The 26,297-nt window shown below is 37.3% G+C and overlaps 2 protein-coding genes across 6 annotated transcripts in view; one reads left to right on the top strand and one right to left on the bottom strand.

The window, feature by feature from the left end:
• Positions 1 to 13,000, top strand: part of fam102bb (family with sequence similarity 102 member Bb) — a 32,793-nt gene extending 19,793 nt beyond the window's left edge. Inside the window, exons 6-11 of the mRNA XM_042334988.1 lie at positions 1,580 to 1,683; positions 2,103 to 2,198; positions 4,130 to 4,316; positions 5,310 to 5,446; positions 6,447 to 6,516; positions 8,476 to 13,000. Of these exons, the coding sequence (XP_042190922.1) occupies positions 1,580 to 1,683; positions 2,103 to 2,198; positions 4,130 to 4,316; positions 5,310 to 5,446; positions 6,447 to 6,516; positions 8,476 to 8,518 (637 nt within the window). The 3' untranslated portion in view covers positions 8,519 to 13,000. The remainder of the gene's footprint in view (positions 1 to 1,579; positions 1,684 to 2,102; positions 2,199 to 4,129; positions 4,317 to 5,309; positions 5,447 to 6,446; positions 6,517 to 8,475) is intronic.
• Positions 13,001 to 13,134: 134 nt separating this feature from the next.
• Positions 13,135 to 25,043, bottom strand: henmt1 (HEN methyltransferase 1). Of its 5 annotated transcripts, XM_042334984.1 has the most exons (9): positions 24,914 to 25,043; positions 24,607 to 24,711; positions 21,940 to 21,990; positions 21,721 to 21,844; positions 18,907 to 19,019; positions 18,058 to 18,192; positions 17,439 to 17,621; positions 16,369 to 16,543; positions 13,135 to 16,028 (listed from the first exon to the last, which is right to left on the bottom strand). In XM_042334984.1, the coding sequence occupies exons 4-9, from the start codon at positions 21,805 to 21,807 to the stop codon at positions 15,588 to 15,590; spliced, it is 1,134 nt and encodes a 377-aa protein (XP_042190918.1). In that variant the 5' UTR covers positions 21,808 to 21,844; positions 21,940 to 21,990; positions 24,607 to 24,711; positions 24,914 to 25,043; the 3' UTR covers positions 13,135 to 15,587. The 5 variants fall into 5 exon arrangements, with proteins under 5 accessions (XP_042190918.1, XP_042190919.1, XP_042190921.1 ...); XM_042334985.1 differs by lacking the exon at positions 24,607 to 24,711; XM_042334987.1 differs by lacking the exon at positions 24,607 to 24,711 and having other exon boundaries at positions 21,940 to 21,985.
• Positions 25,044 to 26,297: the final 1,254 nt, after the last annotated feature.

Genomic DNA, 26,297 nt, shown 5'->3' with positions numbered 1-26,297 from the left:
CAGTCAAAATACAGATCCACCTGCAATTTACTGGCATGTCATCATTTTTCATACTGTGTGACTGCTACACCTAAAACCCTTTTTTTAAATTGTTGATTGGGATGCAGAGATCCTTAAAGTGTCATGTGCTTGCCAAGTGTCTAATGACTAACTGGTGACTAACCTCCTTGGGGAGGTTAGTCACCAGTTAGAGCAGGGATCTCTTTGGGGCTGATTTGACCCCAAAATGACACATCTGGCAATGTAAGATTGGAATCCAGTCAATCATCTGTGGTAGTCTGATATCTGAGAAGGGCATGATCACACTACTCCAGGACACTGTTAGTAATGGATTGCCGATCACAGAGACTGAGTGGGAGTCAAAGCAGATGGCGGGGTAGGAAGCATAGTCAGAGGTTTTTATCCAGCAGTGTTACAAGCAGGGAGGGTGCAAAGTGGAGAGATTTCAGAATATAGTTCCAGAGAGAGAAGGTTGCAGATTGCAGACAGAACAAGGCATGAAAAGCAAGCCTGAGTTAGCAAGTGGTGGGAGTGTAAGCATAATGAAGAAAGCTGTGAGTATGTGTGGTGGACTTTCCAGCAGGAATCATAAGATAATGGGAACTTACACGCATTTACCTCCCTCTAGTCCAAATGTGCTCCAATTAGCCTAGCTGAGATTAGCTATTCAGCATTGACTATGAACTGTGCCTGCAATTTTCTGATCTGTGTGCTTAAGTCCACAATAGGTAGTGACTTTTTAACAACAGAGCAAGAGAAAAATCCTGCAGGTTGTTTTTGCAACTGTTTAAAACATTTGTCCAACCACACTCCCTTTGCCATCTCCTGTGCCCACTCACCAGAATTAACAAAGTTAGTTCTTTCGAGTCCTGCGATGTGAATCAATTAAAAATTCAGGGGGTGGAATGCAATAAAATAGAACACTTATTTTGTTTGCTAGGACAAGTACAAAGTGAGTAGTGTTGTACTAGAGTAATGGTGCATTCCTTCCAATATGTGAGGATAGCGGCTTAATTTCTGTTATGTTTCAGTATGTAGTACCTCACAGAGTGGTTGTGCAGTAATGGTACTATTCTGTCCTGTCAGTATGTCCCTGAATTGCTGAATACTCTAATTTCCCGAGGACATAATGTGCATAGATGATCTTCCTATTGCAGTCTTTTGGAGGATGTGCAATGTTGCTTAAATGAATAGCTATCCATTTTGGTTTGTATCATATTGCACGAGGAACTGAGTTGGCACTTTCTAAATGGATGTAAGTTGCTGTTCTGCATTGATATTAAAGCCACTTGTGTTTCATTATAGCCGTGCTTTTGAAACTACTGAAAGGAAATCTGACGTTCCACACTTGAATACAATGATACATTTGCAGTATAACAATAACAACAACTTGCATTTATACAACGCCCTTCACTCGGGATAGCGTCTCAGAGAATATAACCAACAGTCTTTCAAGATCAACATTCATTTTTGACAATTTAGAGATACCAAGGCCGAAACCTATCGAATGTGAAACCACTAACTTGCTGAAAGGCAGGAGAAGCGATGCAAAGTAACCTGTGGGTTTTGTTGTTTACAGACCTCCATCTACAGCAACGTCCATGGTAATTACCGGTGAGTCGGAATTCTTGCATGAAGATCGAAAAGGTGGAGATTGTTCAAAGAGTCATCTTGGTGTCTCAGGTATATGTTTTTCTATTAATACCGTTCAGTATTTTACTAGCAGAATTGAACAGGTAAACAGTGGAGGGAATTGCAGGCCAATATGCAATGATCATATTTAACATAGTTAAACCCTTTTTAAATTAAGAGATTCTAGATTGTTCAAAAATACAACAGATAAGTGGAACAACAGCCTTTAAAGAAGCACTGATATATTGATGAGATTTAGAGCATTGCAAGTCTGGCATCCTGTGATGTACTAACATTATTTTGTGCTAAACCAACTGCTACAATGTTTTGTGTTTCAGATGAATGTAATTGGGACACACTTAATTAAGATCCTTGGAATGGATGACTTTCTGGGTTTAACTATTATGGACCAGATTAGTTTTACTAGCAGGAGGTTCAGCTGATTTTTTTTTAAACTTTGATTTTGACAGATCTGTCAGTAAAGAGCACCTCTCTTCCTGATGAGCTTGGGGCATGTGGACATACCAGAACATCCAGTCATGCTAATCAGAAGTCAAAAGCATCAGGTACAGAATTGAATTGTACATATAATAATAATAATCCTTGCATTCGATATAGTGCCATATATATATATATATGCGTTTCGCCCACAAATATACGGTCAATTCACTTTACAGCATATTCTGTGAAGCACTTTGAGACGTCTAGAAGACGTGAAAAGCGCTATATCAAAAGCAAGGATTATTATTTTATTATTATCACGTCTTTGAGATGTCTCAAAGCGCTTCACAGGATATACTGTAAAGTGAATTGACTGCATATTTTGTGGGCAAAACATAGTACTCATTCATGTGCTAAAGATAATAATAATATTTACGTTTAGTATAGGGTCTTTCATGTTGCAAGGATGTCTCGAATCGCTTCCCAGGATACTGTGGAAAGTGCAGTAACTGTGTGTTTTGCGGGGTAACGTGATTTGTGAACAAATAAATCTGCCTCAGTAATGCCAAAAGTGCTGCTGGTATTCCTTAGGAACGTGACTTTAAGACTAATCATTTTGCTATGATTCCAGTTCCTCTTTGGAAGCAAACGTTTAACACAGTGAATCATTTCCGAGGGTGTTTTTTCTATGCTATGTAGATTTCTCACATTTATGCAGGAGAAAAAAAGTGATAAAGTATAACATTGTTCCATGTTTTTTTTAAAAAAAAGAATATTTCCCAATGAAATGAATGGTTTCAGTTTGCTGCTAATGGAACATCTGCAGGTTTTCTGGCTGTCTTTTTGGGGGTCATTCTACACAGAATTATAAATGTGAGTTGCAACAAATGAATCTGGTAAACTAGGTCAGTGTGACAGCTTGCCTATTGTAAGCTGTGAAAGTCTCGCTTCTGTATTCTCTCTCACTCTTGCAAGCAGTTCTAAAATATAACCATTTATCATTGTGACACTTCAAGGGTATAAGTATAACGTATAAGTTAGAGGTATAAGGTAAAGTTATATTAGACTACATATTTTAGTACATCACAATAATCGGCAAAACTGCAGATTGGATATTTTTTGAAATGATATTATTTTAAATTATAACTTTTATATTATAAATAATAATATCACTGTCACTGATCACTGTCAAACTGATCACTGTCATAATGCCTCCTAAAGCTTTTAGTCTAATTTGCAGTCATCTGAGTTTCTTCCCCTCCAGCCAAAAAAATCCCCTCCTTCTGCTTATTGTCAATTTACCAAAAAGCTATGCCTATTATGAGAGCATTCCATTTTAGTAGGTCGATGTTGAAACTAATTGGTGTTATTTCAGACACTGACTATCATTTCTTTTCATTATTTTTAACATCTTCCATTAAACAGAATGAATGTATTCTTCTGTGCGTTTTTTAATTCTGTTTTCTGTTGAGGCTCAACATGAAGGCTATTTTCCTTGTCTTGTGTAATTCATTTTGTATTTTAATTTCCATTTTTACCATGTTTGCCTTGCCACGTCTGACTTTGGTATGGTTATGCAAATGAAATTTTGTTGTGTTCATGTTTACCAGGAGTGACATCTGTTGCTATAATGAGCAGTAAAAGATCTACTAAGTGATAACTACTTTTCTAATTCTTTATTTTACTTTACTCTGGCATTTTTTTCTTCTGTTTATTTTTTGTTTCCTCTGACAGTGAGTTCTTGATTTGCTTCATCTCTTCTTTCCTGTTTTATTCTCCTCCACCACCCATTTACTATCAGCATCACTTTGCATTTCAGTGTGAAATTGATAGATAGTCGAAGCCAAGCTGCTGGGAGTGAACTCTTCAGGAGTACAGCTGGATATATATGTTCTCACTGCAACCACTGCCAGTGGTGGTGGATTAAATAATGCATTATGCTGAAGTCATCGCCAAAATACCATTTGGAACTGTTTATTCCCACTATCTGTTATCTGTAGCAGGTCGCTTCACCACCCCTCCCAAGATTAGTAATTCTAATTGTTTTTCTGCAAAGGTTATAGCAGCACAGGTCATTCCAGATCTTCCAGCTTCTCTGAGCAAAGACATAGAAGGAACGTGTCTATGGGAAGTTTATCAACTGGAATTGTAAGCCTTCCAGAGAGATGTGATCCAGATGAACCAAATGTTACTAGTGTTACCACATCATTGACAAGTGCTCCATCATCAGAGAAATTGAGCAGGTAAATCACAAGAGAAGTTTGAATGAAGATGTCCATTGAATCCATTTTATCTCATTCTTCCGGAATACTCATCCTACCTTTCTCCCATCACAACATCAAGTAATTTTTTTTATCTGACCTCAACCACCTTCTGGTATCTTGTCCAGTTGTTAATTGCACCCCCCCACCACCACCACCCACCGTATAAAGAAATACTTCCAGTGGAGAGAAATTCCACCCTGAGCTATGTATGCAGTTTGTGCCATAGAAACACGAAACCTCCACATTCCACAGTTGCTCAACCACTCCTGTTTTTTCAAAAAAGATTATAGTAACAGTAATTTACTAGCAAGTGCATGTTTTTTAGTTAAAGACCAGTCTAGCACGCACCTGTGTCCCTGCTAACTACTTTTCTGTAGAACCTTTCTTGAAAATGGGTGTGTTGTAACAGGAAAATTGAGAAATGCGGCTAAATTTATTTTGTTTTCTCTAGAATTGTTATAGTTCAGCCAAGATTAGTTTGATTAAACTTGATTGTTTTTTCAGATGTTGTTCATACAGATTAGCCATCCAGTAACAATTGCCATGTAGAATGGTTAGGAAAATTAGTATGACTGAAACCCAGTGCCTTTACATTTTAAGAAAATAAATGACTTTGCACATAGCTTTCATGCAAGCTTAGTTCCTAAAGTGAATAACTGACTTGGGAAATTAGGTTTGCTTGACTGATCATCACCTGGTCATGGTCGAATTATTCACCCATCTTTTCAAATGTAACATCAGCCCTGTGCCAATATGAATTGAAAAACGTCTTTCTTATTGTCACTCCATCATTAATATTGTACTGGTATAGGATATACTTTTAATATAAATTGTGATGATTGTAAGAATATTGGTTCTGCTCAAACGTATTTGTTGCACAGAAAATGCATGGTGTATTTGATTTTGTTTCCAACTGAAACCTTTTCAGTTTCCATTTCTGGTAATGGTTCTAGCATTGATTTTTGTTTCTAGGCATCCTGTAAAGCAGGATTCAGTGGAGTTTCAGTTGAAACGGGTCGATGCTACTAGAGTTGATGCAGATGACATTGTTAACGAACTTTTGCAAAGTCAAGACTTTTCTGGAAGCCTGCTCGATTCAAGCACGGAAGGTAAAATTATAATGAAAGGAAATGGAGAGCATTTTATGAATGTTGAGTGAAGGGGGTGGGGAGGAGAAGAGGGGCAGAAATTGCACCAAGTCTAGATTCGCTCTTTTTATGCAGCATTTTAGAGTGTCCGGAATTTGGCAAGTTGATGAATTCAGTCTTAACTTTGAAGTAGTTTTAAAATAAACTTATAGAAAACCTGCTTTCAGAATGAATGCTATATTTAAGAATTTGCCAAATTCTGGAAGCTGTAAAATGCTACCAGGATAAAGAAAATCTCTAAATGACCAAGGTGGAATTTCTCTTCTCTTGATTTTGTGACACATTTTGACCCGCGGTCATGTCTTTCTGCTCCGGGCTAACAGGCAATGTTTCTGTTGTCTAAGACATCAATGGAGTGCAAAACCACAAACTTTTGCATGGCTCACTTGTGCGTTCTTAGTTGCAAGTAAAGAATTCTGAAAGATTTTCACTTGGCTCTTGGCAACCTGTGCCTAAATAGTTTCCAGAATTAGGTAATCTATCAACAATCTATCTCTGGAATTTCTATGTGTAGGTGGGATGCATAGAATTCTCACCTTGGTTTCGATGCTCTTAAGCCCGGTGATGGGTTTCCACCTGGCTGGCCAACAAAAAAAACCTCTGAAAGCTGAAAAACTAGTAGAAAATGGAGGGAATTGAATGTAATAATAAACCTTTACAGCAATTTGTTATGTGGCACTTTTATAATGTCAAATATAATGTAACAAAGCTGAAACTGTTTAATTTCATAATAAGGCATCGTGTGCATTCACTGGAATATTTGGTAAAATGCTTACAAAAAGTAACTGGCCACAGAAGTACAAAAATTACTATATCTGTACATTAAACTGGGGGGGAAAGAGTTTGAAATTCGTTGTATAATTGAGGATTCCAGAATTTCTCACCTGTACCTTTTACTTAGTAAGATTTTAACCTGTAGAATTTATACTGTGAAACTGATCCAGATATTGTTCTCTTCCAGAAGAGGGACTCAGACTCTTTGTTGGACCTGGTGGAAGCACAGCACTTGGAAGTCACCATTTACCTACCAGGTACGGATTACAGCTAAGAGTTCTATGGTTTTCGTACGTTGCGCAGAGTCCATGAAATTCTAACACGATTGTGACCAACAGTTCAAATCAGATTTTGCAAATTGAGCTTTGAGTGGAATAGGTCACCATAGAATAAACATTTGTGGCACCTCTAATATGGATAATAATTATAATAAATAATAATATTGCATTTGATACAGCGCCTGAGACGCTAAAAGTGCTTCACTTTAAAGTGGTTTTGGCTATGTATTTTTTGGGCGAAAGCAGTTTTAGATGCAGGTCGCTGACCCCAAACATTGGGTAAAATGTTTCTTTCACAACATGGCTAACTGGGGCTGTTAAATCCTAAATGGCTGAAAAGTTTAACCTTCAGCACAACACATAAGAGATGAAACCCAGGGTGGAGTTTGTCTTAATGACATTTTGGAATATTAGATTTTATCATAATATCCCAAAGCTAGTACTTCACTGGAAATAGATGGCAGGACGAAGATTGGAAATTGGAGGGAAAGAGTTTGAAACTCCTTGTATAATTGGGGTTTCCAGAATTTCTCACCTGTATCTTTTACTCAGTAAGATTTTATACTGTGAAACTGATCCAGATATTGTTCATTAAAGTGGTTTTGACTGTGTGTTTTCTGGGCGAAAGCAGTTTTAGATGCAGGCTGCTGACCCCAAACATTGGGTAAAATGTTCTTATGTTGTCCATGTCAGATGCAATATTTTGCACTGTTTGCACAAACAATGAATCAACGCTTTGTAAAAAAATACTCTTCCCTTAACTGCATTGTTTCACTTCATATGGTGTGCTGCTGTTGCACTTAATGTGAAGATGATTAGTTTGCTATGCCATCTGGTGGTCGAGAACATTCAAACCAATAGAGTGGTATTTGTGATCTCTTTAACAAAGCGGCGGTGTACATTTTTATTCAAGCAGAGCTTTTAGGAAAATATTTAGCATCAAAGTCTTGGTTTATTGATTTATTAGGTTTTGGTAAAAGGTAATGGTTTAAATCAAGGTTAACAATTATTAGATTCTTAATGGGTTTACATTTAATTGGATTTATCTGGTTGAATAGTAAACAAAATCCCAGATATACTGTATACCAGTTTTTGTTTATTCTCAACCTTTTTTTTCCCCTCACTTAATGGACCTGACTTTTGCATCCTCGCCTTATATTTTTACACAATTGTTAAGAATTGTGTTGATCTGTTCGATTATACAGAATGTAAGAATTTAGTTTTTACGGCTGGCTGTTTTTGTGTGCAAAAACTCACAAGCTTGAATATTACAAAATTACATGAATGAGGAGGAATATTAGTTTTAAAGTGTACAAATCCTACACTTTAAACCCAATACCAGTACCCAATATCCATTCCTGGGGACATCCATAATATATTTTTACAAGTACTGTATTCTTGGGAAAGGAACAAGAGGGGCTGTGTTAAATGCTTCAATGTATAGGGTTTAATGTTTTATATTCTTTTTCCTACATAAATTACAAATAAGTTTTGAAGAAGGGTGAACAATACTCTTTGTTTCTGAAAAACAAAAGAAACGACAATCAGTTAGGCGGGAAGTAGCAAAAGAAAACCGACCAGAATTGTTTGACAGCTGCTGAACAAAAAGGCGAACAATGGGATTTTCTGCTGTCAACTGAGAAAATGCCTGTGGTGAGCAGGCAGCGTACAATGACTCTACTTTCAATGCAAAGCTTACATTGGAGCTCTCTGCAAAGAATTCTAAACGCTGTGCAAAAAATGATTGTAATTGTGCTTGTTTTTTTTTAAAAAGTGGTTTCAGTTAAAATCCAGAGTTGCATTTCATAAGTTACTCCCCAATATTTAGATTGTCTAAAACCACAAATTAATTTGCAACTTGTGCATCAGATTTGACAGTATTTTGGACTCCTTAAGGAAAAGTCATTAAATTCTTATCTCCTATGTGTTTTTTTATAGAGTGGGAGCTGGTGCATATGAACAAGTGGTGATCAAACGCTAGGCTACAATGTTGGAGGAATGGCTGACGTTCATTCAAATAGTACGGACTTATGCTGCCAATCAGATTAATTAGCTTTATTCAGAAATGAATGAAACAGATTTTTGTAGATATAAAACTACTGTCCAAAGAAAATTTATGCTTCATTTTTTATAGGTACTGTTTTCAGGTCATATGATTGACGTTGTTGTATGCTCTTTGTATGACCGACTTCACTCTAAACAGCTGGGAGAGGGGAGATTGAGAGAGAGTAGAGGATTGGTTTCCTTGAGACATTCTGGAACTGAATAGGTTCGCTATGCATATCAAGAATATAGAGTTGACCAGCTTTAAAATTTGAATAAATCCAATATTGTTTTTAACAGTGAAAATTGCTAGGGAAATAAAGTATTTTATTAATGCACCTTACTCGATGATCACATGTATGAGTGTCCATTGGAACATGCATAGAACCATCTACGAAGATACATCACTGAGATTGATCTAGTGGAGTTTCGGTCTTTGTTCTCTAAAATATAGCTGACAGTTCAGTTCCAGAAAGGTTGAAGAAAACAGGAATAGTAACAGCCACGTTTTATTACCATGTGGCTGAATGTTGTACACATAATGTAGTTCAATATTGTGTGTGTGTAATGTGAGGAGCCCCATAATGTACACATTTGTGGGGTTTTCTGTATATAAAGCGATTCTGTGTTATGATGGTGACATTTGTTACTGTATGCTGAATTATAATACAGTAGATGTGAAATTTAAATCCAATTTTGCAAATTAGATAGGAACATAAACAATTTCTAATGGTGCCAATTAGCATTTTAGGACCTCAGCATAATGAAAACAACCAGGAATATAGACACACAAGTGGAAATATTAGAATTTTCTCTCCATCTTTAGATGTTGCATTCCAACATTTTTGAAAGTTAGGCCAGATTTCCTCAAAACTGATGTGATTTGTCTGCCAAATCTTAGTAATTGGTTCAAATATTAGGAACAGTTTATTGGTCCTGTGCTTTGGTCGAGTGTACACTATCTACCAAACAAATAGCTATTCATTTCATTTTTAATCTATTTTCTGCACTGCTAAAATAGATCTTATGGAAATGAATCAAAGTATTTGTTTTCATAAGCAAATACTTACACACTCCTCATGCCCCAGCTTATTTTCACAGTAGTATTGCAGTGCTGTTTTAAAGGACCTCAACCAATATTCACTTAATTTATTGTAAATTGAGAATAGGTCATACATTCTGGATATCTTTGCAGAATTCAGATGATACAGTGTGTTGATGATGTCCTGAAGGAAATTAATCTTTTTGAAAGAATTTTGGTAAATATTGTTTTAGGAACTTTCTTAAATACTTTGCACTTTTACTTGTAACCTTACTATTTTGCTTTAAAAAAACTGTGAGATCATAGTTGTCAGAGACATGTTTTTTCCAATCAGCTTACAAGCCCAAGGTCCATAAGCAATAACTGATTCTGTTCAACAATTCAAGGCCTACTTGTAGCTAAACTGACCTTCAATTCTATAAACCATTCAATCTGGTATTTCATAGAGATTAAATCATATTGGACTTATTTTTTCCTCTGAAAATTCACTTGTCAACCATTCCAAGCCCATTTCACATCACAGTTAATTAATTACCACTTGTAATGCCTACATTACCCTGAACCAATTTTTTAAAAAACTTACTCCTTTTTTTAAAAAATTATTTACTGAATTAACTTTGTCTGGTTCATTGCCAGAATATTATTAAAATGTGATGCAGACAGAACACATTATGAAAACTCTATCCCATTTGTATCATTGGCCATTAACTCACTTGCAAACCTGGCCATCACAAATTATTGGACTAATTCACTCAGGATATAAATCCGGTTGTGTGGATCTCATTAATGTGCCCAATGTTTACTATGGCCTAAGATATCTTCAGATCATTAACACACAATGGATATTTTGACTGTATGTTTTTCAGGATAGAGTATAGATTTATTGCTCTGTGATTGTCACAAATACTCTAAATGAAAATATAGATTACAGTTTAATGTTGGGCATGCATGTGGTAGTTTATTTTATATAAAATGCAATTGTAGAGGTTGTCAAATGTGGAACAATCCAACCTACAGTAGTTGGCAATTCCAGAATTCAATTTTACAAGCAAAGTCTTTACTTGCCAATAGTCAAGAACATGTCAGTTTCATCAAATGTTAGTTCATACAGCAAACAGAATTCTTGCGCTTTTTTATTGACAGATTAGTTGAATAAGGCTGAAATATTCACTGGTTGGATGTTTTGTGAAGGCTTGTGCAATGTACGTTAATCAATAATTGTGTGACGAGGCATTCAGTTTGTTGCAACTTAAAGCTGCCACACTCTGTTTCTAATGCACCTTTCCATGAATTCTTTTTGATGTATTATCGATCAGGGACACTGTAAATGCTGGCTAGCATTTTTTTAACCAAACTTACTGTATTTTTCAATCATAAGCCTTCTCCGCTACTCAACAAGTTGCATTTATTGAGTGATAGGGTCTGGGTGACAGTATACACTATTTGTGTCTCTGATGGGCAACTCTTCATAGTACTAATGCAGTGTATAGTTCCCATTGCATAAATGTTCCACCTTAATGACATTTTGAATTGATGCATCATCATGTTGGGTATACCTGGGTATACCTGTAGCCACCTGAAATTATTCAGAGGACGGTAGAGGTCAGCTCTATTTTACCTACGCTAGCTTGGAATTGAGTGATTTTTTTCCCCCATATGAACCCCTATCTGAAATGGTCTATAGTTCATTTTCATTTAATTATCAATGGCAACGTGCAATAATACTATTTGGGCAAACAGAGATTTGGAGACCTTACTGTCACCAGTAAATATTTATTTTAAAATGTACACAATTCCCTTGTGTTTTGAAGATTAATTTCCTTTGAGTGAAGTTCTCATTTTCTTTCATAAGCAGGGGGTTAGGTTGGTGCCTTTATTCTCAAGTTTATGATTTAGAACAACAAACCATTGGCCCAGTCCTTATGTTGAAAGGAAATAACTCATTTATGTTCATCAATCAGGGTTGGGTCATTATAGTGAGTTTAGCATTTAAATGATTTAACATTTATCTTTATGTACTCACAATAAAAGGCATACCAAGATTTTTTTTCCCCCCACTATCCCCCATTAAACAATGTATACATTTTTTTGGGCAGATCCTAAGTGTGGAGTTCACCTGTCTTTGTGGATTGCTGATTTACTGGTTTATTTAAGGTGGACTAGGTCAAATTGAGTACCGAAGCTATATTTTGGCTGTGTCATAGATTGTGAAATGAATTCTAATTGGTATCCAAGAGTAGAAAGGGAAGTTTCAGAAACAAAATGTACATGTGTGATGCAGATCAGTAAAATCTGAAACACACATTTTAAAATTAGGACACTGTTAAACCGCTACGCTCACTTCTATTTCAGAGTTCCATTTCAACACAATAGCATATATAAGCTCAACAATGTAAGATGTTAAATATTTTTTTTCTACTTTCTATGCTGTAAAACGATTTGAAATATTGTAGTACCAATTTCCTTCTACTAGCTAATTTCAGTGTCATTTTGTTCTTTCTCTTTGCATCTATATCATGCCATGGCTGTTGCACTTAATATCCGCCAACATTAATGGTAACGACACTTTGAAGCATGCTAGAACTAACTTATTGCTGGCAATGAGTTAAAGGTATCTTATTTCTTAGGTTTTTGTAAGTCTGGAGCTTCACTCTTGTGGTACAAGATCAGACCACTTGATTTTAATTACTGCCTTGTTGATAGCCATTAATTATCATTTAACTACTGAAAAGACTTGAGTAACTTTTATATCTGTGGGCTACATAGCTGTTCCACTCCCAAAATAAAAATATTATTAGTGCTGAATTATCATGTACACAACCAATGGTGATGTTAAGATGTCTTTTTTGTTTAGATATTTGTCACCTGATAATGTATAGAAATACATCAGTGTATGGATATTTATTCAGTACATGAAGTGACTAACTACAATGTATACTTGTGGAGAGAATGAACTTCATTGTTAAAAGTATTGGGCTAGTTTCAACGTTTAATTACTGATTACATCACATAAGTGGTAACCAAGAGTTGTTTGTAATTATGTTGACATTGTTACAGTGAAAGTGATGTATAACTGCACACATTGACTTCAGATGGCCTTGTTCTTGCATCTTCAAGTTTGAATGCATTCATACTAAAAACCTTGAAGTCAGTGGTCACTCTGTATAATCTATATTTAATGCCAGTATTTCAAAATAAATATCAGTTTGTAAAGCATCTGCATATATAGCTACATAATGGATTCGTTGTTCTAATTTTTAAACTGTAATGTCCTTAGAATTGCCTTATGTTTTTAAGTTAAAATATGAAAACTGAATGAATGCTTGGGCACATCTGTGATGTGTTTTGTTAAGTTAATAAATATTTTTTTAAACCATACTCGGTGTTTTGTCCATCAGTGCATATAAAATTATTATTAGTGTTGGAATTGAAGCATTGGATTTCAAAACATTCTGATCCAATCTTTTCAAACCTGTTCACATTTTACTTTTCAAGAAAAGATGATGCCGCTGCAAAATACAGCACACGTTTATTGGATACAGAGCTCAATGCTGATGTACAACACTCTCTTTGCTTGAAGATTAGTTCCATATTGTATAACTTAAGACTCAGGTCACATAGTTGTGAATCAAATTAAACATTAATGGCTTAACAAGTAGTACATTTCTCTAAAACTGTTTAGTTTTTTTCTTCAACCTTGTAAACAAATTTAGCTTATATAAACATTTTCATAAATTATAAAATACATAGAATTAGTTGCTGTGGAAAAAGAGCAAATAAATGTTTAATATACAAATGTTACAACAGCACCCCCTGCTGCCTTTTGTGAATAATTTGATTTCACAATTGTATTTATTGTAGAAACCACTATTTTGTACTAAAATGCTATGATCGATTCAGAAATAAATGTTATATTCAGAGCATCAATTATTTTCCTTTACAGGAGTTCAAGATTTTCTTCCAAGTCACTCAGAAGCCCCAATAACAATTGCATTTCCATTGGCTTTCCAATTGTTAAACTGAACCCCTATATGTTGCAACCTGCAAAGTTACAATCGAGGTGGGACAAATTTCCTGCTCAGGTTTTCTCCCATTATTCCTCCTCCTGAATGTAACAATTAATGCTGAGATTATTCAAATATCGGAAGCCAAAACCAGTACTACCAATACCAAGTCTTCACGTGTTCAGTGCCTCACACACTTCCCTTAGGGAGCAATAGATAAGGTAGAGGAGCCCCTTTTTTTCTTCTTCCATCTTTGAGGATGCTGAAACTAGGGTAATTGGCTAGCCTGCTTCCAGTTTTTTTTCAGTGCGTTTGTACCAGCTAGTTATAGGTTCTGGGTAAATCGTCTAGGAAGTCATCAGCGGGTCTTTGTTCTTCCCATGGCAGCAATATTTTGGGAGTAAGGTGCAGCAGATTAATTCGGGCAGGTTACAAGTTCAAAACCTTGAACCTCAAATCAAACTTCAAACTATTTGTAGAATGCTGTGATAAATGGCTGAAGATTGTTTATATTTACAGGGCTTAAAACTGGGTTAAGTAAACCTTTATTGATGTGAACAGACACCTAGCTGAATGAAAGTAATACATCTTTACAGTTATGAAACACAAAGATTTATAGGACATCTACGTCTTACCTTTTACATAAGTAAAAATAACTTACTGAGGTTTATAGGTTTTCCCCGTAGCTGATAAGCTGTGTCAAAAATATAAGCAATTTCTTCCTAAGTTTTCTGCAAACACAAAAGTGTTTCAGGCTACTGGAAAGAACTGGAACCATATACTGAACTTCAGTGCATTCACCTAAAATATCAAAATAATTCAAAATAAATGCAGTGAATGGTATATGTACTTTGTCAGAAATATTCAAGTAAAACCCATCTTTAACCTCAGCATGTTTTCACTATTCCATTAAAGTATTTCTCAGATCATTAAACTCCAAACACAAAATGCCAGTTTGCAAAATGGACTATAATAATAATCCTTCCATTTGCTATAACGCCTTATCGCATCACTTTGAGATGTCTCAAAGTGCTTCACAGAATATGATGTATTTGTCAATTTCTAAAGTCTTAATTTCTCCAGCTCTTTAATTATTCAAACTTTAAGGAGGTTAAAAAGAATCTTTCTCCCTAACACAATACCAATTCAGATTTGAGAAATGCAGGATTAGTCATTTCGTCATAGGAGACACCAATTAGAGGCGATGTTGAAATCTGCAAAACTAAAGTGATGAAAGGGGAATGGTAATAGAAACAAGAGAGAAAGGAAAGAATACAATACAAAATTACATTTGTATAGTGCCTTTCATGTCAGAAGGACGTCCCAAGGCTTTAGTAATAAAAACTCAAAAGCATACTGTTCTGCAGGCTAATTCCCACTGCTATTCTCCCCATGTACTGTGAAATAAACCCAGTCATTTTCTCCTCTATTACTAGGATTTTAACAGATCCTCTAAAATCTTTTCAACAATCCAATTCTGAACAGAGATCTGAATAAATCTGGAGTGACTTCTCGGTATACTCTAGCAGCAATGCATCATATATTTCCTATTTATATCTTTATAAGTTCATCTTCATTGTAAACTTCACTTGGAAATGCAAAGCAGCACAAAATACAACACAATAAGGATGCAGCCAAGGTCTGGTAGCTTTATAACCAAGTGTTGTAACTGAAAGCTATATGATGGCAATACAGTATAGTTATGTATATATATTTTATATATATATTCTGACATGACCGCTTCAAAACAAACTGGTAAACACTACATTACTGACAAACATGTCACACTTATTTGAAAAGACCTATATTCACAACCGTCTGTATTTCTCTGGGCACCTTCTATTGTGCATATGTGTGAATACATGCCTGGATTCTTTGCGCCTTTATTCTACTATATTTTCATTGTATTCTTGTCTTTTCATGGCTGCTACTCAATTGGCTCTGAAATGCTGTTTAAATTATTAGTCTTCATCACAGTCAACTTCAGTATTACTCTCATGGTAATATATTGGATAGACAACTGCAGAACCACTGGAGTTGAGAGCAATACGGTCAGTAGCCTTGAGTATTTCCTGTAATTGTTGGAGGGATCCAATAAGCTGCTGTACTTTAGGAATGGAGAATAGTTTTGTCAATGGAATGTGAATACTGTCACCAACTCTGTACACTTCCATTGCCACATTTTCTTTAGCCCTGAAATTAGTTGCTGAAAATTCACCACCAGCTTCAGATTGCAAATATTCATGCTCTTTTTGTTTGCAATTCTCTACTTTACTTTGACTGTCTTGGCAGTTGTCCATTAGGCGTTTTCTTAAAGTTTCAGCTGTAAAGATGATTTCGTTGAGCAGAATATCATGCAAGATTTTCTTATCCTTCAGACTAGGGTAAACAACCTCATATACCTTGAAAGAAAAAGAAAAACAGTACAGCTGTTCACTTTTTAAACCCTGCTGATATGTAGAATTACTGTGACTTCTTTTACCAAACAAGTGAGGGGGAAGAGTCGTTTTCACTATTAGAAAATACAGGTTTTCACTCTTTATGGTCAATGACTTATTTTAAAAACATTTCTAAAGATAAAAGCATGCTGCTTAACAAAGCATATTACTGCATTCAGAAAAATATCCTGATCGTTGAAATGTTTGTATGATGCATCACCTCCAAAATGAATTCAAATTAGATACGAGAATTTAAAGCTTGATTGCTCAATGTCTCACAATTTCATTAAATGTGCACACCCACCAGTTTGTATGATCGCTCTGCATTTTTAGTTTCAGCTGGCAGCATAGACTTAGGAAAGTTTCTCAGAAATGTAGCTATTTGAGTGCAATATCCCAGCCTCTCTGTACCAGGGGGTCCTCTTCCAACACCAGTAAACTCTACTGTGTAACCATATTTGTTGGCTGCATCTAATGACCTAAATCAGAACAACATAGACTTATACATTGGTACTTAATTTCCAAAGGTTGCATCACTTCACATTTTAAAAATCCATTTATAAGTAAATATTAATCATTTAAATACACAATAGTTTATTCACTCAATAATTACCTACTGTGTATCAAATTCTAGTTGAACAAAACTGTTCCTTTGAACAAATTTCTGGGACAAAGCAGCTCTGATCATCACAAGCACTTGCTGATAAGGTTTGTGAAAGAGACCTGAGATAATTCGATATCTAATTTGTCCTTTCTCTCTGGATAAACATGTTTTTTTCATCTGGAACTTCCCAGTGGTACAGTGAAGATGAGGATTTCAACAGGGAAACCTTACACCCTACACTTTACCATATTTGTTTCAATATCAATAGTCTTCAAATCATATTATACAGTTTAATATTAGCATTATGGCAGTAAAATGCATATGTATCAAACACGGTTAATATCACCTGCCTGTTTTGGGGCAGCTTGGTAACAATATTAAAAATGCTCTTGGTGCCTATCTATCTGAACAACAATAATAATAATCCTTGCGTTTAGCGTAGCGCTGGGAGGACATCCCAAATTGCTTCACAGGATTTACTATGAAGTCGAGTGACTGTATTTGTGGGCGAACTCGGCAGTCAATTTGCGCACTGCAATGTCCCATAGTAGTAATACCTAATGGACAAAACTGTCATTAATGTGAGAGACAACATGAGAAGAGTATTGCTACTATTGGCCTACCAAAAAAACTAAAGGCATCTTATGACTACATCTCCATGAACTCACTGGGGCTGAAAACACAAGCATTAGTTAGGGGAAAATAAAATGTTTTTTTTCCCTCAAACAAAAAGACTTATGGTAGATGATAAAGAAAATCGGTGCACTTACCAGGCTTGAAACTCTTCTCTGCTCCATTCAAATCTATGGTCCCAATGTCGGAAACCCATTAGGCCTGGAAGCAAAGGATTAAAATCGGCATTTGGGGTACTAACTACTACTATAGCAGGATTCATGTAACCAAACACTACCTCTGGAAACTTCTCTAATACTGGTGGGTCTAGATGTTCTATCCTGAAAAGGAAACAAGCGGAGGTATAAAATCAGTCTGAAACATTTATACGTGTCATACAGTGAAAACTGAAAGACTGGGATCTGTTTTACTTAACAGTATTTTTTACAGAATCCCCCAAAGCATTGTAAAACAACCTTGTAAAAAACAATTAATATTATGAAAGTATATTTTGCTGCCTAATGTAGAGTATATTTTGCTGTCTATTCTGTTTATACAAGGGAATTCATAGTCCATTGTCTTTAGACAATGAAACCCTCAAGAGAAACATTCTGTATTCAGTATTGTATTCATATTCAGGTGAACTTAAAGACTGTATCACTGCCTTGAACTCTCTCTCACTACATTTTGAAGAAAATTTTAAATAATTGATATGGTATAATCAAGGTTTATTAGTCAGCATGATTGCTAAACGTTTTTGTTTCTATAAATACGTACAATTCAATGCAAGAAACAAAGTCAAAGTCCAGCATATAGGGATCCTTCACAGCCACTGATCCTTGATACAATCTCACTGTTAATGGAGATCCCCTTGGCTGCAAATACTCACAAGGCAGAGGTGACAACCGGTACCTGTCACAGAACACAAGTGCAAAATGACTATGTCATTCACCCTTTGAAGAGCATAACAGTACTTTAGCATCAGATGCAAAATATAACATTTGCTACTTTTTAAAGTCTATTATTTTTTAATCAATAATAGTTTGGGAATTACACAATCTCTTGAATGCTAATTTATCAAGGTCATTCCATCAGATTTTTTTTATAGGATGTATAATGGGATCTAACATGTTGCAATTTATAATTGGAATCAAACAATAGGGGTTCACAAGTCACAAACGGGAACTCTTGACTCTAATCAGAAGTGGGTCCCACCAAGTTCTGGGTACATCATTCTGGTGGGTCAGAGTGACAAGCTGAAGATGGTACTTGTGCTACAATTCGTGTGCTGTGAATTGTTAGTTTGCAGACAGAATTTCCCACATGCTGAGTTCAAAAACTCAATCGCGATTTCAGGGAAGCTAGATCTTCAGCAAAGGCTAAGCATTTCTGAGGAGGAAGGGGTAAAATGAAAGAGCACAAACACAAGACGCTCAATCATCAGCACAAATAGCACAGGCCTGAGAGTAACTTACGTAGGTATAGGTTGCAGTATTGGGGATCTGAAATAATTGGTGAAAATTATGTTTTAAACAATTTTGTTGACAGGTTAATTTTTTTTCAATTGTCCAAATAACAGCACTAATTTTCTAATCTAACGCTGCTGAAAATTTTCAGGTACATTACATTTTTTCCCTCAGTAGATCCAAGTCTGTATCCACTCCAGCAAGAACTTCTATGCAATTGCAGAATTTCAGCCTTGATAGAAGTGTGCATTCAGCACATCCCAAATCTACTACCTAAAAATATCAAGCATAATTTCTAATTAATAATCTGCCTACATCTAAATACATTCTACAGAACCAAGAACCCATTGTTAAATTGGGCTGGAATGGTCCTGTACTGTAATCCTCTATATCACTTCTTATTCTCATCAAAGTCAGTAATGATGCAGAACATTCATAAAACAAACACAATTATGTCTGCATAAATGAACTAATGGATATCTGATTCTACTGCTTTTTTTATTTTAATGTGGAATAATCCTTAGATATTTCTAAACCTGACAATGGCAAATATAGTTGCAATGTTCTAAATTTAAAATCTTACCATGACTATTAATTATAATATGATGACCTTTAATAATTAGAAGTTGTTTAATAATTATGGGAACAACCAAAGTGGTTAACATACTAATCATATCAATGCAACTGAAGATGAAAATAAGACTCAGTGATGTTAATATTTTTGTCCAGTTAAATGGGTGATCTTCATATATAAACAGCTATATCGAACATTTATATAAATATCTGGAATCATCCTAAAGACTGGAGAAGACCTGCATTTCAGCTATAATCTCTGATGTTACAACTTGGCAATTTCTTCCTTGAAAGCAAACAATTCTTGATGATACCAGGCCTTTCATTTCAAATGACACCAGTAAGTCCTACTTACAAGTCCTGCTTAACCAACCGTCTCCACTTCATCTCGGCATATGGTTTCTCCTCCCACCCCCGCCGGTCACCTATGGGGTACCCCAGGGCTCCATCCTTGGCCTTTTTTTCCTCATCTTTATGATCCCTCTTGGCAATGTCATCCGCAGACATGGCGCAAACTTTCTCACATATGCGGATGACACAGAAATCTACTTTGCCTCCTCCAGTACCGACTCCAGGTCCGCCGATGTTCTATCAGCTTGTCTGGCAGATATCAGGGCCTGGATGAGTGCAAACTTCCTGCAGCTGAATGTGGACAAAATGGAAGCTCTACTCCTTGGCTCCTGTGAATGTCTTCACTCTTGAGGATCTGAACTCCTCAACCTCCCTGGACTCTCCCTCAGATGCACCGAACTGTGCGCAATCTAGGCGTCCGGTTCGCCCCACGGCTGTCCTTCCTCCTCCACATCCGGTTCCTGACCAGGGCCATCTTCATCCACCTCCACCACATTGCCCGTCTCCAACCATATACTCTACCCCAAATGCAGCTGAAACCCTTGTGCATGTGTTTGTCACCTCCCACCTGGATTACTCAAATGCCCTCCTCGCCGGTCTCCCCAGCTCCACTATTCAAAAAATCCATCTCATTCAGAACTCTGATGCCCACATACTTACCTGAACGGAACTCCGTACCCCCACCTCACCAGTTCTGTCCAGGCTTCACTGGCTCCCCATCACCGAACAGATCGACTTCAAGATCCTCACACTTGTGTTCAAATCCATTCACTACCTCTCCGACCTCCTCACTCCCCAATCCACCACCCGGAGCCTCCGCTCTACTGGCACCAGCCTCCTGCTTGTCCCTCACACCCTCCGCTCCACATTGGAGGTTGCGCTTTCAGTCACTACACCCCAAAACTGTGGAAGACTCTCCTTCAATCCCTCCGCCTTGCCCTTCTCTACCCCTTTTCAAGTCCCGCCTGAAAATCTTCCCTTTTGACCGTCACCTCCCGATCACCTCCCCAACCTCAACCCCCGGCTCGAAGTCAGGCTCCGCTACGGTTAAGTGCTTTGAGACGCTACCCTGCATGGAGGGTATTATATAAGTGAAAATTGTTGTTGTAAGATGTTACCAGAATGCTGACATCATTCGAAGCCCCCAAATATCAAACTGAAGACTGCTCTTCTAAAGACAGAGTCATGCACATTTTACGGATAATTTGCATGGAATTCAGTTCAGCACATTACACAGAATTCACCTAAAGACCAGCAATTTGCCTTTACAACCAGATTTATAAAAAGTTTTATATTAAAATATGCAAAAACCTGCTGTTGCATCCTAATTTTAAATACAGTAATAGTCATCCTCCCTCTCCTCCACACACGTACATACATATAAACAATCAAAAAGAGCTATAATTTTGGTAAGCAGTGTTAAATTACTGCAATAGTGGTGTAAGGACAGGAAACCAGCTGAAAAACAGTGCTGAGTTTGTTTTTATCATGTTTTTGATCACTGCGGATTTGATTTATTCATTTTATTTCTGGTATTTATAGCAGTGAGCAGGAGCCAATCTTACTCCTTCACTTATCCTCTGTTTGTTGCTATGAGTATTGGAGAAGACAGGCTATAGCAAGTTACAGCTTCACAACCACATTCAGGGAGGACATATTTATTTTTTATATTTATGGTTTATTTCCGGCAGTCTACGACCCTGCCACCAAATGCTATAGAACCATAGAAATCTATGATGCCGTTGGAGACCATTGGGTCACTTGACCAACTATATTAATGCCTGTATTTGATCTTTCAAACAGACATCTAATCTTAATCCAATTCCATGCTCTTTCCCTGAGCCCTCAAGTACCCTTCTTCTGCACGTGCTTATCTAATTCTATTTTAAATGCCCAAATTGACTCCACTTCAACAGCCACCCCTGGCAATCCATTCAATATTCTGATAATCCTCAAGGCCACTGCTGTAAATTAACCCAGGCTGAGCACATGCTGCCTAAAAACGTACACATCACATCCTATAAATCCTATAAACCAAATTTCCACTTACCTTCTTTGCTTTAAATTTTTCAACAAGCTCTAATACAATCTGGTATCTCTGTTTGTACAATGGCGGTGTGAACGTGAGAACCTCCATGGGTTCTGCCCTTTTAGTGCCAGCGCCTTTCAAAAACCTGTTCAATGATAGCACACAGCTGTTAACTTCTCAACAAAAGCACACATTTTGAAAATAATTCCTTTCTGCAACTTTGTGAGTACAGTACAGTACCTGAAACCTGTAGAACAGAAATGTTCTTGAACAATTTGGAAAGCTTCTGTTCTGAAATGTTGAGAGTTGAAAAGAAAGTGAAATTTTAAAATGATATATATTAAGTATTTTCCAATCAGAAATATCTAGCATCAGTTCATATGAAAGTTAATATAATTTGCAACATATTATTTCCTTATTTTCCCTCCCCACAGGCATGAGATCTCTCTATTCTGTTTTGGGTTCAACTAACGGAAGACAGGCTTGATGCACAGCAGGACAAGAATACAGAACCCACAGCACAAATCCATGAACCATCATTTCCATCTCACAGTACAGAAAACTGAGCGAAAACAGTACAGTACATAATGCACAAGCGACAAATTCATAAGCAAATTATGGTCTTTGCTCCTCTAAGTAAAAAAGGTTAGATTCCGTTTATGCTTTTATTTTTAAAAAATGCATTCATTAATAATTGAATTTTAGTGGTGATTACTAAATGCACTTTAACATTTGCCAGTTATGTGAGCCACCCATCCTTCTGCACAAGTAATAAGGGATATAGATTAAAAACTTTTAGTCTTTTAATAGAACCATGGATGTATAGTTGGTCTTGAAGGTTATATTTGTTTCTCAGCACAACACGTCTCAAGTTCTTTCACAATGCAGCACTGTAAATGTCACCATTAATTTATCTATCGCCTTTGCAATAACCCATTTCAGAGCAAAACGCACAAATACATTTGCAAATAGTATGCAAATTGTTGTATGCTGAAGTAATATGGATTCTACTTTCACCATCATATCTGGTATGGCCCTCCATATCCTAACAATTTTTTGGATAACAAAATTCTTCCTAATCTCCCCCTTTACTCTTTGCCTCAATGATACTTTTAGTATCAAGTGATCCAGTAAACCTTGATTTAAACTTATGAGTGATACAATAAAGGAATGTACAATGAGAACAGTACCATAGAGTTTGTTCTGAAAGTAAAAAAGACCTTTGTCACAAATGGATTGTTAAAGATTTTACTCATGAGTGAAATGGGTTTATATTGCTAATGCGGGTTCACCGATAGTGGTTACAGGTTTCATGTATCGTATGTAATACTGGAACCAATTTCAAATATCACTGCAAATGCTGTGGTGCCCCAACTTTATGCCTTCCCCTCTTTAGAGTGGTGTCTCACTCTTCATGGTGTTTCTCTATCCTGGTTCTTCTTTATCCCTATAAATGCTTCAAACCAAACCAATGACAGAAAAAGCAGAAAGTTGTTCAACATAGTGGTGAATTTCAGAAAATAAGTACTAGTGATGCAGCCACATAATTTATGCCTATGGCTTTTGACTATGTACTATCTTTATTCAGATGTCATTACTTTGCTCTGTAAACTCTCTATATCCAACTACAGTAATCCACATCACATATTTTTATATTGTACAGGTAAACAATATAAGCTGTTTTCTCGTTATGAGTTACCTATTTCTGAGTTACCTGAGTCACACTGTTGTCGAGAACAGGTATTGTGACATTATATTCCAGGCAGGTCAGGGCGAAACCTTGGGCAAGTTTCCTTACTCCACACGCCTAATAATAATCCCTCCAAAAACCAAAAAAAACAATAATAAATTGGTCATTTTCAATCCATGACTGTTTGTGGGATATTGCTGTGCGCAATTGGCTGCCACGTTCGCCCATAAATATACAGTCAATTCACTTTACAGTGTGTTCTGTGAAGCGCTTTGGGATGTCCTCCCGACGTGAAAAGCGCTATATCAAATGCAAGGATTATTATTATTATTATTAATATTATACAGTGTTATTGCACTGCAGTGTTATCCATTTTTGATTTTTCTATCACCTCTGACATAAATTCTGATTACTATAGGTGATCAACTTCTGGAATACAAGCTTCAGCTACTGAATGTTATTTCATTTTCGATTTTCAGATGCTTCCTAAATTATTTTTAGATTTTTAGTCCCTTTTGAAGTCCCTTTCGGGAACAGCACAGCAAATAAGGTCAACAAAGTGTAGCTGTTTTCCCCGAAGGATTACATCTGCAAAACTATTGCAGATCATAACTGAACTGCGTTAAATTATCAAAAAATAATACTTTGAACCAGAATTTTAAAAAAAATCCCAAATCAACCTTAGAGAGCATCAAAAGAAGCTGAACTGAACAGGACGATAAGAAACACAAGAAACACATCAGTCTTCTGCGAAAAAGATAAAACCAGTGTCCATATTACAATGGCATAAACACTGTAACACCAGCTGCATGTTCTGAGTCTTAAGTACAAATTCTGAAATCATTTCGATTTCAAGCTGCGTATGAATTAACAGGGGCTGGAATAAAAACAGGGCTAAGGAAGTGTTTTATTTATGCGTTGATGACGATTGTTATTTGAACGCTGTATGGCAGCGGACGTTATTTTTCTGTCTGGTGAACACTGCTTGAAACACAGCTGAGGATGTGCTTAAATTCACCCTCAATGAGGGAGTGCAAGGAAACAAAATTCGGCTCCTTTCGGGCAGATTGACTCGTGCACCAACGCAGTTGTGCTCTTGGCACTGACCTAAGGGGACACCCACCCCCCAAAAAAAATAATATGAAAATTAAAAATCGTAACTCATTTACTTGTGTGAAACATTTAAAATGTGATGTATCACCAAATATACTACTGACCACTCGTATGTTTTTTTTTCTCGCGGGAGGTTGACAGAAAGGACCTGTTTGCGGGCGTTCGTTCGGTCTTTTTTACATCCAGGATCCCTCCCCTCGGTTCCGAACCTATTATACAGTTATACATCAGTGATGTTGTGGCACATTGACAAGTCCATCATTTTAAAACCGTCTGCGGTCCACTCCTCATCCCAGAGAGAGAGAGAGAGAGAAAAACACACACAACACACACACACAGGACCAAATAAAGCTGCAATTTTTTTTTCTGGGGGAGGGGGGGGGTTAAAAAAAAATAATCACGAATACTTACCAAAAAGAAAGAGATCCTCGAAAAAAAAATCACTGTTACATTCTGTGCAATCCCGGCGCTGAAGAAGTCTGTGTTAAAACACGCGATGGTGATGGCGATGGCGTGTCCTGGTGCAGCCCATGGAGCTGCACTGCCAATCACTGAGACAGCGCAGAGCGTCGGCACGTCACGTCGCGTCGCGTCGCGCCGCGCCGTGACGTGACGTGAGGGGCGGCGCCACGCACTGCAACGATTCCCGGGGCAGGACCGCCCCTTTCTCCGAGCGCCCGTCTTCCGCACACGCGCGTTGGGTCCGCCCAGGAGAAAATGTTGGGCTCAATTCGGAAGAGGTCATTTGGAGCCGGTGGCCGAGAGCGCTCGCCGACGCCTTTGAGGACTCGAGCTTCGGGGCTCCTTTCCTGCGACTTGTTCCGTTTTCTTTTCTAACACGCAAACACTACGATCAGAAGAAAAGATATTTTACGGTGCCGTTCGGCTGATTTAACATCGGAAGGCGATACGTTCGCAAGTTATTCACCGTGTATCTCGAATGTCGAAATAATCCAATTCAAGAAGTGACCAGTCTCTTGACGGTTGAGAAGGCGGCAAAGGCTGCATGTTTCTTAAATTGTCACTGCTTTGGTGAAACAGTACATTAGTATATATTTCGCCCACAAAATATACAGTCATTTCACTTTACAGTGTATTCTGTGAAGCACTTTGAGACATCTCAAAGACGTGAGAAGGAGCTATATCAAATACAAGTACATTATAACATTTGATTTTGCAATAAATCCTGTGAGGCGCGTGGGACACCCCCTAAGGTGAAGGGGTCCTTAGCTCAGTGGTTAGAGCACTCGCCTTGCAAGCGAGACACCTGAGTTCAATTCCGAACAGGGCGAAACCTTGGGCAAGTTTCCCTACTCCACACGCCTAATAATAATCGCTCCATAAAACAAAAACAATAATAAATTGGTCATTTTCAATCCACGACTGTTTGTGAGACACTGGTGTGCGCAATTGGCTGCCGCATTTCGCCCACAAATATAGTCAATTCACTGTACAGTATATTCTGTGAAGCACTTTGAGACATCTAGAAGATGTGAAAAGCGCTATATCAAATGCAAGGAGGAGGGAGGAAGCGGGAGGAAGCGAGGCGAAGGCACTGGGGGATGGAGTTCCAGAGCTTAGGGGCTGAGAGGCTGAAGGCCTGGCCACCGATGATAGGGCGGTTGGGGCGGGGGATGTGGAGCAGACCGGAGCCAGAGGAATGGAGGGTGCAGGCAGGTAAGTAGGGGGATAGTAGGTCGGAGAGGTAGGAGGGAGCAAGGCCAAAACAAAATGACTTTACTTTCAACATGTAAACACAACATAAAATGTTTCATTTTTATTAAAATGTGTTTTG

The sequence above is a fragment of the Callorhinchus milii genome, unplaced genomic scaffold (assembly GCF_018977255.1).
Source record: "Callorhinchus milii isolate IMCB2004 unplaced genomic scaffold, IMCB_Cmil_1.0 Scaffold5, whole genome shotgun sequence".
Lineage (NCBI taxonomy): Eukaryota > Metazoa > Chordata > Chondrichthyes > Chimaeriformes > Callorhinchidae > Callorhinchus > Callorhinchus milii.
The sequence above is the reverse complement of the archived record's forward strand: the minus strand, read 5'-3'. Positions and strand labels throughout refer to the sequence as shown.